At 40.4% G+C, this 17,599-nt stretch overlaps 1 protein-coding gene across 1 annotated transcript; it reads right to left on the bottom strand.

The window, feature by feature from the left end:
• Nucleotides 1-1,994: 1,994 nt before the first annotated feature.
• PDK4 (pyruvate dehydrogenase kinase 4) lies at nt 1,995-16,662 on the bottom strand. The gene is made up of 11 exons (XM_061585809.1): nt 16,284-16,662; nt 12,139-12,280; nt 11,303-11,374; nt 10,835-11,019; nt 10,128-10,217; nt 9,448-9,525; nt 8,206-8,282; nt 7,862-7,960; nt 7,164-7,274; nt 6,013-6,126; nt 1,995-5,684 (listed from the first exon to the last, which is right to left on the bottom strand). The coding sequence occupies exons 1-11, from the start codon at nt 16,444-16,446 to the stop codon at nt 5,541-5,543; spliced, it is 1,275 nt and encodes a 424-aa protein (XP_061441793.1). The 5' UTR covers nt 16,447-16,662; the 3' UTR covers nt 1,995-5,540.
• Between the last annotated feature and the right edge of the window lie 937 nt (nt 16,663-17,599).

The raw sequence follows: 17,599 nt of genomic DNA, 5'->3' as shown, positions 1-17,599 counted from the left end.
CTGGCAAGAGTTTACAATTACCATTTAAAAGTGTGATTGTTTCACATATACTAAATAACTTTTATTCATTCATTCATATCCCACCCTTCCTCCCAGCAGGAGCCCAGGCGGCAAAACAGAAGCGCTAAAAACACTTTAAAATATCATAAAAACAGACCTTAAAATACATTAAAACAAAACAACTTTAAAAACATTTTTAAAGGGTTAAAAACATTATTTAAAAAAACATATTAAAAAGCAATTCTAACACAGACTCAGACTGGGATAAGGTCTCAACTTAAAAGGCTTGTTGAAAGAGGAAAGTCTTCAAAAGGAGCCAAAAAGATAGCAGAGATGGCGCCTGCCTAATATTCAAGGGGAGGGAATTCCACAGGGTAGGTGCCACCACACTAAAGGTCCGTTTCCTATATTGTGCAGAACGAACCTCCTGATAAGATGGTATCTGCAGGAGATCCTCACCTGCAGAGCGCAGTGATTGACTGGATATATAAGGGGTAAGACGGTCTTTCAGGTATCCTGGTCTCGAGCTGTATAGGACTTTGTACACCAAAACTAGAACCTTGAACTTGGCCCGGTAGCAAATGGGTAGCCAATGCAATTCTTTCAGCAGCAGGGTGACATGTTGGCAATACCCTGCCCCAGTGAGCAGTCTCTCCGCCGCATTCTGCACCAGCTGCAGCTTCCAGACCAACCTCAAGGGCAGCCCCATATAGAGAGCATTACAGTAATCCAGCCTGGAGGTTACCAGTGCGTGGACAACATTCAGGCTATCCCGGTCCAGAAACGGCTGCAGCTGTCTTACCACCCGAAGCTGGTAAAAGGCACTCCTAGCCATGGAGGTCACCTGGGTCTCTAGCAACAAAGATGGATCCAGGAGCACCCCCAGACTATGGACTTGCTCTTTCAGAGAGTACGACCCTATCCAAAGCAGGCAACTGACTAATTATCCGAACTCAGGAACCACCAACCCACAGTGCCTCCATCTTGCTAGGATTCAGACTCAGTTTATTGGCCCTCATCTAGCCCACCACCGAGTCCAGGCAGCGATCCAGGGCTTGCACAGCCTATCCTGATTCAGATGTTACAAGGAAATAGAGCTGGGTATCATCAGCATACTGCTGACACCTCGCCCCAAAGCTCCTGATGACTGCTCGCAAGGGCTTCATATAGATGTTAAACAGCATGGGCGATAAGATGGTACCCTGTGGCACCCCACAGCACAACTGCCAGTGGCAGTGTGCTGAAACTGTTTTAGAGCACGACAGGACCCTACTTTCGACAACCACAGGCAGGGTCTGACTGGAGGGTGGAAGGACTCTTCCCCCAGAGAAGAGGCAAAGGATTCTGGACCCTGCCTGTCAATCCAGTAAGAGGCATCATCCCTGTAAGAGAATATCCTCCACTGCCAACAGGCAAACTGATCTTTTATACCTACGTAGAGGTGATGATGCTGGAGAATGCCAGATGGAAGTTCTCTTGCTCTGCTCCCCCTCCCCAAAGCAAACTTACTATATTTTATTAGTAGCTTGAACAGGCAGGTTTTGTCCTTTCCCGTTTGTTTCCCTACCCCACTGTTGCATATATCCAGGAGGCTCATAGATTATTTTCAGGTTCTTTGGGGAGGTTTATGTTTTTTTCTTTTCATTTATGAAAATATTTATGTCTAGGTACCTACGGAATTTCCCAAATGTAGAAAGAAACCACTTTCTTTGTTTTGATTCCAAACTGATAGGCACTCAGCCACCAGTTTGCTATTACAGGGAAAAGATAGTGTTCATATTTGCAAGGAACATCGGAGAAACAATTAGAAATAAACTGTTGGACCAAAAATGGAAGAGATTCTTTTTTTTCTTAGCAAGGACATATAATTAAGTATATATATTTAAAATGTATAGCTATATTAAAAATGCAATTTAGAAATCAACCACCTAACAGATCCATATTTACATGAAATAAGATGAAGGTGCGGTGTAGAAGAAAAGAGTGAAGCAACATTTAAAAAAAACAATTTTATTAAACATCTTCGAATACATCTGAGGTGCACTCAAACTAGAAGGCAGGCTGCAGCAGAAATAATTCAGTCTTCTAAAATCAAAATTCCATTTTTGGGTTTCTTATACTACGCACAAACAACTTTTTACTGTGTTTTGAGTGCTACGCAGCACCAAGAGCTTATTTTGCTCAAAAAGAATGGCATATGTAGGCTCGCCTTAGTTCTAGCCATATAATTTAGCAAAAATGCTTCAAAAGGGACAATAATATCCATCTGACTTGATGATATAGTCTGTGACAGAGGAAAGAAGGCATCTTTAGTTGTTTTCCAGAAACAGTGCATAGACCTGACAGCATAGGTTATTAAAACATTAGCAAAACAACTTAAGTTTAGCAGATTGTTCGTGCTACACAAAGGGCACAAATTCTCTTACAACTACCAAAACACACTGGGTGAACACAAGAGTGATTCTACAGATTTTATCAGAATGACATTGATCTTGTTATCTAACGCTGCAATTGTGACAACGTAATATTAACTTAGGTCAATGTAGTGCATTAAGATCTCACCCACCAGTAAGTCTTCTATATAGCTGGCAACCCAAATAGGCACTTGCAATTAGCACATCAACAACACATTTGTTTTCTCATAATCAGAGTATACAAATAGACACTAGAGGAAAACAAAAATCTTCACTATTTTCCAAATCTGAACTACAGTTACAATGGGAAGGAACAAAAACACCCAATACTCCAGCAATGTTAGCTGTTAAGCCTTTCGTTGGTACAGGGCACCAACTGCACACAATAGCCTCACATGGCTGGGATTACCAATTCAATTGAACCCAATGTCCACAACTAAAATAGACATCAGCAAATATAACAGCAGTGAAGCTGCGATAACTCAGCATGGACATCTTCACAGACAGTAACCATTTTAAAGATAAACTAGGTTTAGCTCTTTAGCATATTATTGCCTTTTTTAAAAAAAAAAGACTAGACTGACCTGGATTGTCACCAGCTGGCTCCTTATCAAACTCCCTGCCTCTGAGCAGTGCTAATTATTTGAAATGGAATATTCTCCCAATGATCTCTTTACAAAAGGAAACACTCTCCCATCCTCACTCTTTGCTGCTATATAGAGAACTAGTATTTCTCCTGACTCCTATTTACACATTTCAAATACAGGTACAATCCTCCATTACCTATTTCTCATCACATCCCTAACAAATGTCTCAAGTGTAATCTTAACATTTAAAGCTCTGGAAGTCACATTTTGCAAGTTGAACTGTGGCAGGTGGCCCCCAAATTAACATACATGATTCAAGTTTACACCCTGAAAACTTCATAGTTGCACATACCCTATTTGTAACAGTACCATTCAGAGAACTAGTTTCCCTGCTTACATACAGCTTCATATCCTAACCCAATTCAAAAGGTAGAGTTAAATGACTTGCAATGTAAATATCTTGAAAATCCCCTATTTGTACTGCTGCTCCCCCACTGTATGAAGTTGTGAGCCACATACCAAGATACGGCTAATAAACATTTGTCTTCACAATGCACAGCCATCACTCCCTTTCCATCATTTTAAGATACTTCTTCATGATAGCAAAAACTCAGGATTAGAAAGGCAATAGAAAGACACTATACATAAATAAACTATTTTAAGATTTAAGAATTCAAGTAATGTTTAATATTTGGGTTAAGTTTAAAAGAAGCAACTTTCAGCACTGTACTACAGCCTCAGCTTTTCATCAAGCCAAACTACTCAAGTTAAGGTAGCATATTGTCAGTGCTCTTGCAACTGGACTGTTGGCTGGGAGTGTCAAATAAATATACCTAAAGTCACAATTTTGTAACGGGATGAAATATCAAGCAACCAGATTAGGAAGGACATTATTATTTTGTGTTGGAGTTCAACCACGACATACAGTTTTTGAACATATCAAATCAGCTCAGAAGTCTGAAAACATTAACACTCTGGAGTGTTAATTTATATGTCAAAATGTTTAAAAGAAATGATATGCACATGTTCCTATGCATTTTGATCCCCCCAACATATCCATCTTCATAGAATCATAGAATCATAGAGTTGGAAGGGGCCTTGTAGGCCATCGAGTCCAACCCCCTGCTCACAGCAGGAAATCCACAGCTAGAGCATCTCCTGCAGATAGCTGTCCAGCCTCTGCTTGAAGACATCCAGCGAAGGAGATCCCACCACCTCCGTAGGCAGTCGGTTCCATTGCTGAACTGCCCTTACTGTCAAGAAGTTCCTTCTAATGTCCAATCTGAATCTACGATCCTGCAACTTAAAACCATTAGACCTAGTCCTACCCTCTGGGGCAGCAGAGAACAAATCTGTACCCTCCTCTATGTGACAGCCCTTCAGGTACTTAAAGAGTGCAATCATGTCACCCCTCAGCCTTCTCTTCACCAGACTGAACATGCCAAGTTCCTTCAACCTTTCCTCATAAGACTTGTTCTCCATACTGGCTATCATCCTTGTCGCCCTCTTCTGAACCCGCTCTAACTTGTCTAATCTTTATTAAAATGAGGTGCCCAGAACTGAACGCAGTATTCCAGATGAGGCCTGACTAATGCAGAATATAGTGGGACTATTACTTCCCTCGACCTGGAAACTATAGCTCTGTTTATGCAGCCCAAAACCATGTTTGCCTTTTTTGCCGCAGCATCACACTGCTGGGTCATGTTCAACTTGCGATCCACTACAATTCCAAGGTCCTTCTCACACGCACTACTGCTAAGCCGGGTATTTCCCATCCTGTACCCGTGCATTTTGTTTTTGTGGCCTAAATGCAGAATCTTGCATTTGTCTTTATTGAATTTCATTTTATTAACTTCAGCCCAATTGACTAGTCTATCCAGGTCCCTTTGGATTTTATTCCTGTCTTCCATTGTGTTAGCTATCCCTCCCAGTTTCGTATCATCCGCAAACTTCATAAGGCTTCCCTCCACCCTGTCATCTAAGTCATTGATAAAAATGTTGAAGAGTATCGGCCCCAGGACAGAACCCTGTGGCACTCCACTCGAAACCTCCTTCCAGTCTGAAGCAGAGCCACCGACGACCACTCTTTGAGTACAGTTTTCCAACCAGTTGTGAATCCACCTGACAGTATTTCCATCTAGTCCGCATTTGACCAGTTTGCTAATTAAAAGTTCATGGGGGACTTTGTCAAACGCTTTGCTGAAATCTAGATAGATGACATCTACAGCATTTCCACCATCTACTAAGCTAGTGACCAGATCAAAAAAAGAGATGAGATTAGTTTGACAGGATTTTTTCTTGACAAACCCATGCTGGCTCCTACTAATCACAGCATTGTCATCTAGATAGTTGCCAATGGACATACTGCAATACAAATACAGTACATGTATAGTCTATGCTGTAGTCTCCTGTTCCATATCATTTCTTTTTTTTGCTAAATCCTGGTATAGAACAGGAAGGGCATCTAGTGATTTGTTTTACTATTCCTGGTTGAAACATTGGTTTGATCCCCTTTCAGTGTCCTGGAGAAATGCAGATTTCACACAGCTGCACTCTGCCTTGACAAGTTTCTTGGCTCTTTACTTGGAACACACCAATCATCTGCTTCGATAGAGGTTTGATAATGCTTATAAGCAGCCTTGTTGTAAACTGGAAGTTTCTCTACAGAGTCTGTGGAAAGGGCCTACAAAGCAAGACCAAAATATGGTTAGTAAAATATGGTTACGTTCATGTTAGTAAAAATAATAAATAATAATAATCAAAATAATAATAAACAGTTACATCTAGTCAGACTAAAAAAGCAGTAGCAGCATAAAATCATCTACAGAGTCTCACTGAAAAAATACTACTTTTACCATTCACAAGTGATAGAAATTAGTGTCTTTAAAGTGACAAAGCTCAAGCGACTAATAAACAAAAACAAATTTGATCCGAATGAGCTGACAATAGGTATGTTTGCAGCACTAGAAAACTATTGGGATTGGGAGAGAGCAGAACATAACATAACATACCTTTAAGTAGATTAGAGCATCTGTTCCATAACCAGAGATGGAACACAGATGGAGGTCCCCATGAAAGTATTTAGCATACAGGCGAGAAATTGGTAAGCCATAACCAAAACCAGCCTAAAAAGAAATAAGCCATTTTATTAACTGGCATTATGGGTTCCTTCTTTTCTACACTAAATACTATTAAAGTGACTCTACTGGTATAGACTCCAAAGAAAAAATGCTACATCCTACTATGATTCTTCAAAGGGAAAAGGATCAGAAGGGCTGAGAGATTACCTTTGTAATGTAATTTCTCTCCTGCTTATTGCAACTGTAGTCTAGTCTAGATGGATGCAAGTCTAGATGAGTCTAGACTGATGCAAGACAACTGGTCTATTTTATGAGATAAACAAATGGGAAAAAGTTGCTTATCCTTAACAAAATGCAAAGGTTCAGAAAAAAGACACCAAACGAGCACTTTTAAAAAATATGTATTTTTCTTATTAATTGATTGTATAGGTGCCTTTTGAGTATTTAAAGTTTTATTGTTTGATATATTAAAATTCTCATATTCATATATTATCTATTCTTCACTTTTTTTCTGAACCTATTTTAGATGGTTCCTAGATGGCTGCTACTCTACATAATTATAATGCTGATCAGAAAGTGAAGGAGGGGGAAATGCTTGCCAGTTACTAGGTCACTATCAGGCCTAATTTTTACTGGAGTTGGTAAACCTGTGTCTGAACTGTACGCATCAAACTACAGGTGGGGGCTCACAAGACCAAATAGCACCCCCTCCCGGTGATACAGAAACCTAGATGTTCGGGAAAGGGCTAGGCTAGAACTCTCATCTTTAACATCTAACATTCTGTTTGGAGGGAACTTATATTATGGAATATTCAATCATGTCCCCGCCCACCCAGAGTCTGCATTGGTGCAACCAGAACAAGGCCATTTCTTTGCATAAGCAGTGATCAGCATAGGGAATGGCTGGGCCACTACAGATATCAGGCACGCTTATTCAGCTTATATGCATACCTCTCCATCTGGAAGCATCATTTTTGTCAATGAGCTCAGAAGACAAATACTTGACATGTGTGAGCAGCAAGGAGAGCTACAATGGCTTCACTCTCCACTTACAGCTAAATTCTTATGGCTTTATCTCTTACCAAAGGAGTAGAATTGTTGCTATCCATCACAGGCTTTGGTGCTGTAGAGTATGTGTAGCTGAAGAGGCTTTCTATTATTCTCACTGGAACACCACCCCCTCTATCAGATATCTAGTTAAGAACAAAATATGTAATTTAATGTATATTTCTAATCCTTGTTAAAGAAACACTAGTGGCTGAACAAAATTACAGAATCATTTCTGTTTTAAAGCTTTTCCTATATCACATTTGCTGATTTAAAAAATGTTCCCAGTAATGCTAGAGACAGCTTGTGGTAATCTCCAAAGGACTGACTATTTGCAATTTTGCTGCAATCCACAGCCCATCTATTCCACACAAATCCTTTTTATACCAATGAGATGCCAAGCACTTTCATTATTTTCAGGTGGGATTCAATCATATACTGGCAAATTCAGGTTGTGCAATTATAGTTACTAGGGAGGTCTTGCACAACAAATCTGCTTCCCCAAAAGATCTGACTTTTTGTGATAAGGAAAGTGACAGGAAAATGCACTGGAAAGTGTGGGATGACACTTTTGATGCAATGTCATTTAACCTCTCCACAGACAAATCAGAATGAATGCTCAATGAACAGGTCACCTGGAAACACCTCATCTCTAACAGTGAACGTATTACATGCTGCATCTATTGTGCTTTCAGACTATTTGAGTGGTGCATGGAAACAGCTAAGCAGATACCTTAATTGACAGGTCTTCCTTTCCAAGCACAATGGTCACCTCAACTGGATCAAGAGAAGGTTTTTTTTCCTGATGTTCAACTGTTGCTCTCATTGCATTCTAGGAGAAACAAAGAAAGAAGGATTTTATTCAACTTGAGGGGCTTTGTGTAATTTTAATTACAACAAATAAATAATAAGTTAGTGTGCTGATAAATTAATGTGTCAATTTTCACCGTTTTTCCTTCCCAACAAATATAGGGTGGCAAGCAATGAAACAATAAAAACACCATTAACATTTTAAAAGCTAATGCAAACCTAAACAAGGAGGCTAAAAATGAGTATTTCATAATTGCAAATACAAACCTTGAAGAGTTCAAACAGCATGTGAAAGAGGTGGGAAGGTATATATACTATGTAAATAGGCTGTCCAGGTGCCTTTCCTGCGGGAAGATGCAGAAACAGTAATCAGCTTGCATGTGTTATTTAACTTCAGACAGGGCGCAATCCAACTTGCATTTATGCCAGGCTGAGGGGAGTTGGATGTGGTGGAACTCTAGCTGAGCCGGCTGGGTCCCAGCTCAGCCAAGGTTTGCTGGCATCTCTCAGCCCAGCTCAGCCGGGCCAGCTTGACTCAGCTGGGACCCAGCCAGCTTAGGCAAGAGTGGCACAAGTGGAGTAGGCATAAACCAGTGTAAGGCCCCCAAAAGGGGCATGGTGGGGGGATGTCAGGGGAGGGGCCAAGGGGAGGGGCCTTAGGCCACATCCAACTCGTGTTTGGAGTTCCTGCAGGTCCCAATCCAGTCAAAAATTATGCTGGGGAAAAGGTCGGTCTAAGAAAGCAATTGCAATAGAAGTCAATGGAGAGGGCTTACTGCCTGGTAGGGGTATTTTGGAGAGCATTCTTTTAATTTCTGGTCCCTGCATGCAGCTCCCAGCTGAGTCAGTGTTCAGCCAACCCAGAGGCTCCTGAATGGCAATTTGGATGCAGCATCACTTTACACTGGCTTCTCTTGCTCCAGCACAACTTAAGCTGACTTCCCCTGAGTTGAATTGCTCTGACAACTGTTACTGTGTATGTTCACACGAGCAGTTTTTCTAAGCAAGATTGGTGCATTCCACATTACATGCTGAGATTTGTTGTCTTTTATTTTTCTATAGCACCACAGTCTTGGGGGGTTTTTTTTGGTGGAAGCTTGTATTGTATTAAAGAGGTACAAACCTTCCTGTAATTTGCCTGGGCAGAATCTAAGAGCTGTCCCTGTCCCATCCCTTCATGATAAAAAAAACTTTCTTGAACTAATGTAATAATGGTGAATTTGTACTCAAGTTAATTTCTTCTTCCGATATCTTTTAATGAATGCTGAAGCCAGCCATTTCACAATTACATTCCAAAGTCCTCCTCTTTCCTGGCATATTGAATGTTATTTATTAGGGACTGCCAAAGGTGAATGAATGCAACTGTGCAAATTCAGCACTATCTCAAGGAAAAAATGAATCTCCAGTTCCAAGACAGAAGGGAAGTGTGGTGGGAGTAAGACTAAAAAGCTTTTAAAAAGGAAAAACTTTCAGCTAGCTGATATTGTAGGAAAGGGAAAAAATCCTCACCATTCACTTGAGTAAGCTTTAACTCTGGAGACGCAAAATAGTATTGGTCACAAAGCATCTGGGCGCTCTGGAAAGCATCTGGAATTTATGTTAAAAAGAAAAAATAAAGAACTATTAAAAAAGACTCTTAAGGAGCAGATTACATGGAAATCCTAGGTATCAGACTACTCCAGGCTGTGTTATCTAGCATAGCACTAAGCTCATAGAATAAGTCTTCTCTCTATATAGAAAGTCATATTACAACTCTCAGCACTAAGGCACAGAATGTCACTGAAAGATTAGCTAGATATCACCCCAAGATATCTAATTATATACGCTTGTCATATGGAAATCATCAGGTCTTGCATGCAGCAGGCAGAATACCATTGCACCCTATAGATGTACAAGTTGACTATGCAAGCAGTTTCAAGGTTTCAGACAGAAGCTTTTCTCAGCTGTATCTGGAGACATCAGGAATTGAACTTGGAACTTTCTGCACGCAAGGCAGATGCTCTACTTCTGAGCTACAGTCCTTCCAAAAATATTATGTACTTAAATGTGAAGACACCCATGTCCCTGAAAGACTGTCCTAACAGTTTTTTCACTTTCTCCAACTTGTTAATGTGCCTATGAAAAGCACATACTGTCTACATGTAGTCTGAGGTCACTAGGAGGGGATGATGATAATTTTATACACATACCATGCACCAAATCCACAACATCACAGCAAGGGTCAATACATCCAATGTGCCGTGGATTACCCACATTGTTGCTGTTATCAAATATAAGTGCTGTTGAAATAAAAAAACAAAATAATTAATCAAAGGAGTTGTCAAGTTGCTCCATGTAATTCATTAGTACTATCTAAAGAATAATTTTCAGCAAATTTTAAATCATATTTTTATCTCAACCTCCCACAAGGAGCTCATAGTGACATATACAGGGTGATCCACCTTTATCTTCACACCTACTCTGTAAGGTATGATAAGCTAAGGGATAGTGATTTGTCAATAGCCATCCCAGTGAGTTTCATTGCTGAATTATGATTTGAATCCAGGTCTTATCTGTCCAAGCACAATACTATCTACTTCAGCTGGCTTGATATTTATATTGCTCCAATCTGGAGACATTTGCATTACAATGCATTTCCTCTTGTGTGTAGAATTGTATCAGTTGTTCAATATACATAGTTTTCTGCTTTTTGGGTAGGGGATATTTTTCTTTAGCTAACTATTGACTACTTTTGACATATGTTCACTACCACGCAGCATCTTTTACGCTCATCATTTTTCTTTTTACACCTGCAAAGGTAGATGATTAATAAAATCCATGGTTCATCAAATATCCCTTAGATCATTTCACAAACATATCAAAATTCATTTTTTGAAGGAATGAAAATGCAACTTACTGTGCTGGTTTATTACCATCCGGATGGATATCCGGTTCATGTAAAATCGATCCAAGAAGTACTGAATGTTTTGATTGATGAACGGGTCCATTTTAGAAGAGTCTCTGTATTCTAGAACCCCTTGTGCCATTATAGGTACTACATCATGGTGACGATTTCGGACTTTGACAATGGCATCTATAAAACTGGGGGGGGGGGGAGATAACTTATTTCATCATTCACTCTGTCAAGATAACTGAAGCATCCTAATGTCACTTTGACAGTTTATAATTTATTGCTGATTTGTTTTATTTCAATGTGTCACATTTTGCAACATCAGTTAGTTACACTGTTAATAAGCTTTTCTCATTATAATATAATCAACAGTCTGTGTTCTGAACTGAATAAAGTTCACATTCTAAGATTAGGTGAATGACCTGTCAGTTAGCTGTTACTTTGAACTGAATAAAGCAACATAGAAGAACTTACTCTGATAGCACTTTGTGGTCATCTGGTTTTTTCTCACGGAACTCTACTAGCTCCATTAGGCTTTGAACATACCTGTGAATACACAAAGCAAATCTTGGGTTATCAGTACAAGCCAGGAAAAGTTGATTGGACAGATAAGGCTAAAATGTTTTAGCTATTCAGTGACGTCAAATAGCAGACAAACTAAGAGTAAACAGACTACTAGGACCTCAGTTATGCTTTGGATTAGGAAAATAAAATCTAATTCCTAAGTGCCTGTCTGCATTAAGTTATGAAAACTGAAGAACCAGGGATGTTTCACTGAAGAGTTTGTATACGTGCCTCTTTCACTATCATCCTTCTATTTTGAGAAAGTTGTATGTTTTTAGAATGTGTGTGGTATCCGTTGGTATGCTGTGTTACACATGCCACAGATGTAGAACAATGCCTCCAAATCTGTGCACAAACACAAACAAATGGGGTTGTGAAACCTCAGTTCCTTTGTTTTGATATGTGTATTGTCATCTATCGGGAGGATATCATACTGCATGGACAAAAGAGAGAGACAATTACGTGAGGCTTCATGACACCTTGGTCCTAAAAAGGGGCACAAGCAGTTGTGAAGGCCATGAAATGACTGCTGAGCTCATATCAGTTGTGATTCCAGCACTTGCTGTTCTATGACTCATTGGCTTAGACAGCTTGATCAGTATTTTACTAGCAATTTGTCATGCTTCAAATAAAGGTTCTTATTACTGTTGCAAAGCAAAGATTCCATTTCTTGAAATTTAACAGACAATTTAAAATTTAATACTTTTGTAGAAAAGTTGATTGTAATGAATTGTGTTACTGCTTACCAGCTTTTTACCAACTGTACTGAAGGAGTGCTCAGCAAAGGGCTAGGGAGGAGGTCAATTTCTTTCAGAATATTTGCTAGCCTCACTGGAAGTTCATGCCGAAGAAATGAAAAAGAGGTTTTTTCACATGCATTAGTTGACCCTACAAAACAAAAGATGTTTTCTGTATAGGCATATTAAGTAATAGTTTCAACAAAATATCATATGTCACCTTAATGTTGTACAATCAAGTGGCCCAGCTAGTAGTGCAGGTGAAGGATGCTGCAGCGAGTGCACAACTGCTTGATTAATATAAAGTAACCCACAAAAATAATCTGATCTCTTTTCTGCCTTGGGTTGTCACACATTTCTGTGTCACATTTTTGTACTACAGATGTACTCTTAGGGAACAAAGCTATAGTATGAGTTACCACCAGTCTGGCAAGAAAAACCATCTGTAAGCTAAATTATTTATTACTTATTTCAGCTATATTGCTTACAATTACAATTTCTTGGCAAGGACTGAGGACAAAAGTTTAGGCTGCAATCCTATATGCACCTACCTGGGAATAAGTTGCACTAAAGTCAATAGTACTTACTTCTGAGTAGACATGCATAGGATTGCACTATTTATCAAAAAAGTGGACTACGTGCCCCATTGTGAGATGTGTATCAAGTGGTTAGAACAATGATACACACTTCCTTTCTGTCAAGATAGTAATAATAACCCCTCAAATGCATATCCATTTCACAAAGTTATGTGTAGTCTACTTTACGTTCAACAAGTGTTACTGAACATTAAAAGTATGTCATTTTAAAATGCCTCTGGCTTTTCTACAACTAAAAATTGTAGACTTTTTCAGAAAGTAGATACTTGCAAATGAAAGCCAGCTGTTCCTAACTGGTCATATCACACGGTGCCTCCACATGTATAGCAAGCTAATGCAAAATTACTAGTGCTTTAAATAATTCCGTTTAATTGCAAGGAGCAGACCGCACACCCAATATAGGCATATGTATTTATATGTTTAGCAGCTGGATGTCAGAAACTTTAAGAAATACAAAAAAAATAAGGTCTCTCTCTCTGTATACACACACACACACACAAAATAAAAACACCTAGGCCCTTCAATTGCTTTTGCCACCACACAGATTGATATTGATGTCCCATTCAAAGGAAAATAGCTGAGTAATGGCCGGGTACATTGTCAAAAATAATGAAATCCTGACAAAGGCTACCCTTGCATAATATAAATGGGAAGGCTGAATTAATAAACTAAGCAACGCTGAGAATTACGTGTTCAGTTAAGCAAAACTAGAGGATAAGATCCTTTTTACATACTTTGTGATGAAGAAATCTTCTGTACTTGGAAGTTATTACAGATCTTTTTCTAGCATTTGTAATAGGAGAGCATGATAATTAACCAGAGCCAACATGACAAGAGGGAACAACTATGAAGATTCCTAGAAAGATCTGCTAAGCAATCAGTTTTTTAAAAAAGCTAAGCTGCTTCTTCATAGTTTTTTTTTTTAAAAAAAACCATGAAAACAAGTGTAGATCCAGTTTCAGTGATCTAGAAAAATATAGCTTAGAAGTCCAGGCATGTAGACATATGTTTATTTAATAGTTACCAATAAGACTTTACTTAGGTGCATGTTTTTCAAATGCTTCACATTTCACTGTATAATAGAACCATACTGAAAGGACAGAGTAACTAGAATGCTAGTTTTTAAATTTCAGAATTGGGAATTCCTGTAAGCTATTATTAGTGTCTGCAAAATCCATCCTGCACATTTACTTCTATTATGGTTATGGTTGCATAACTAACCCATACACACAACGTTATTGTTATTGTTTTTAGCCAATGGCCATTACAATATATAAAAGGACATATTTGTAAAACATTTATGACACATTAAATTTCAATCCGATAAAACATGGATAAAACCCTGAAACTATGAAAGAGAGTAATAAGAATTTGCTACATTTGTTTAGATTAGGAGCACACTCAATTGAGCTCCCCTTAGCTTTTAAGGCTGGTGTGTTTCAGAGAGGCCATTCTGATCTTTGTTGCAGCTAATGTAAACAAGGCTACCCTATAAACGACAGATTTATCTTTTTTTGTCAGCAGCCTTCTGATCTTAAGCTCATCTAGTTGGCTTTCTAAAGAAGTCTGAAAAGGAAGAATGAACTTGGCCCTCGGTGAGTTACATAAAGGGCAGTATAGGATATAATGCTCCATACCTTCAATTTGCCCTGATCCACATATACACAGGTGATCTTTAGATTTTGTGTGTGTGTATCTACCAGCCAGATATTCAGTGGGCATCAGCTGAAATCTGAGCTGAGTGAAAGCACGCCTTACTGGGGAAAAAGTTAACTTCTGCAAATTGTCCTTTCATGGTCAGATTTGATTTTAGCATACCAAATGGCACTTACAATTCTTTATATATTCAAGATCTTTTTGAGTATCTTTGCCAAAAACTAAGTCCAGGATCTTACGTTCGGATGCATCCTGCATTGTCATAGCTGAGAAGATCGAATAACTCAGCATGAGGCATCTGCAGGATTGTACCCAACCTTCATGGTTCTGTAGTTCTAAGAAGCACAATTTTGCTAAATGGTGTTCTAGCATTGCTGATAACCTTTCCCAATACAATATAATGGATTTATGCATGTGCGCCTTTAAAGAAGGGAAACTAACCCATACAGAAAATAAATGTACAAAGACTTTATATGCTCAACAGGTTGCAATTAACTGGACCTCCTCTCACTCCCCAGAGGTAGCAATACAAAACAAAAATACATGGGAACTTTAGAAAACTTTAGCTGGAGTACAAAGGCAAAAGATGAACAAATAGAAAGGAGGTTTGTGGGTCCTTAAAGATTAATCATGCAAGCACACTCAAAATCAAGGTCCCATTGTGATCAATAGTGCTCACTTCCAGTAAGTGTGCATGCAATTATAACCTAAGAGATTTATTATAGCATAAACGCATTTGGACTAGAGGCTATGTAATCCACTGTGTGAAATGCATCAGATGTATACATTTGATAAAGGAGGCTCTAGTCCACAGACGCTGATGTCACAAGGAACTTTGTTAAGCCTTTCAGGCAGTGCAAGACTTGTTTGCTTTTACTATAATAGATGCACACTGCTACCCCTTTGGAATTTGTTTGGAGGCAAGCCATCAACAAGACAGAGAGAATATAACATTCTATCTATCCCCTTTGAGAGCATTATCCTGACACAACCATCCCAAGCCAATTTGCTGTCACCCTCCTTTTCTTCCTGGCCTCAGCCTACAGCTCTGGAAGCCCAAGGAGTTTGGGAGAAGCCAGAACCATACATACAATTGCCCTACCTCAGTGGTACGGTCAGGACAAGGCTTTGGGACAGAGATCCAGGGGGCCTCCTTAGCAGAATGAGCAGGAGGACCTCCAAACACAGCAGGGCTGGCTTACCACAACTTGGAGTGAGTGAAGTTGTACACTTTACTAGTTATAGCAGCCTTCACCAACCTGATGCCCGTCAGTTGTTGATGGACTACAACTCCCATCAGCCTCAGCCAGCACAGTGGGGGTTGTAGTGGGGGCACCAAGCTGGCAAAGGCTGATCTATAGACAAGGAAGCCCATAAGTCCTATGGCCTCCCCTCTTAAAATGCATCATTCATATCTAACTGCACCCCCACCCTGCAAGTCAACTCAAGCAGAGATCTGTACTAGGTGCTGTTTGGTTTTTAATGGTGTTTTTATTGCATTGTTTATTTCTTATATATTGTATTGTATTACAGTTTAAATTCCATAGCATTCCAATACATGAAATAAAATAAGTGATAAAACTAAAAATTAATATGAATCAGTATGACATCTCAGATGTATATTTTCAGGGACCACCCTATCTTTTGTGATGTGATTTTAGGTTGCTCTGTTTTTAATGATGTATTCTAAAACTGTTGTAACCCGCCCTAGGACCTTTGGGTGAAGGGCGGGTAATAAACTTAAATCATCATACATTTCAACAGCGCCCCTTTCCTGATTTGTCGTCCTAAGGTCATCTCCCAGCACCAGCATCGCCATCGCTTCACACACACCCCTTTTGCTTCTGACACTGCTTTACAGCGGGCACCAACACCCCCTTCCCTCTCACACCCCACGCTCACCGAAATCCAGGAACTGCTTGATGGAGAGCGGCGACGGAGAGTAACGAGCAAAATGCTCCACTTCTCGAGTCCCCCGACCCCCACCACCACCGCCGCCGCCGCCGCTCCCACCCGTGGCGGCCAAGGGAGCCGCGCTCCGCATCGCGATCCGAGCAGCCTTCATGGCTCCGCAGCTACTACAGGACAAGGATTACGAGGGCCGGTTACAGTGTCTATGTCGCCCACCAGCTAACCTCTCGCGCTCGATCCGAACCCTACGGCTTGCACCCTGCACGTGCGGCCCCTATTTACCACCTCGAGACCTCCTTCCAAGGGGCGGGCCCGCGGGCCAAGCCACACACCCCGGGCTAACTGTCAGAATCTAATTTGCTAATACTGTACTGAACTTCCTAACTCCTCCCGCCTCCCCTCAAGGTATCGTGTATGCTGACCTTCGGCCCTTCGTTTAACAGATTCAGGCACTTTCGAAGGAAAGGAGGGGGCGTGCGAAAGGTATAGGAAAGTGGGTGTGTCTCCTCTGCGCCCAATAGGCCGCTCTCTCCCGACTCAATTGCCCTTGTTTACACGTTTTGGATGTAGGACACAATGTCAACGTCCCTCGTCCAAGTCTCCCCCCCCCCCCCCGCCATACGGTGAGAGAAACTGTCAAACAACGGGCGCGAGGGTGAGGAAGAACCGCGGGGAGGGGAAGAGAACGGAGCGCGGCCCTACCCGCTCGTCATTGGCTGTTCTAACTAAAGTTCGTTTTTTAGATTAGAACCAATTAGAAGGCTGTATCCGTACTGAGGACGCTTTGACTTCGGGCGGCCCTCGGCGGCCCCAGCAATAAACAACTCGGTCCAATTCCTGAGGGGAGAGGTTGTGCTGTTTTTTTCCAAAAAGCCGGAGAACAGCTGGGGGGAAGGAGGGGGAAAATCACGCCAGCCTTGTCAAGGGATGGGAAACGGGCTGAGATGCGTTTGGTGGTGGCAACACGGTGTGAGAATAAACTGCCTCCCAAAAAGAGAAGTGCCTTCAGTACCGAAACACCATCCTAACCCACAAAACATCCTGATTATAACTCCCGAATGTATGCTTTTCTGCCTTTATTGATATTTAAGGAGATACGCTGGCAATTGTACTTATTTCTCCAAAAAAGCAAGAAATGTGTCACACACACACCCTTCTCCCTTTCCTTCCCTGAGAATGAAATTGACAAAGCTTTCCAGAGCAGGCTTGAAACCCACCAGAAGCCCTTTTCTTGTTTGTATTTGCCATATTACACAAACAAATGTATGCTTTTCTGATTTGAAGCAAAACCCCCAGCAAGTACAATG

This window comes from Rhineura floridana, chromosome 10 (assembly GCF_030035675.1).
Source record: "Rhineura floridana isolate rRhiFlo1 chromosome 10, rRhiFlo1.hap2, whole genome shotgun sequence".
NCBI classification, from domain to species: Eukaryota; Metazoa; Chordata; class Lepidosauria; order Squamata; family Rhineuridae; genus Rhineura; species Rhineura floridana.
This window is presented reverse-complemented; position numbering and strand designations above follow the sequence as displayed.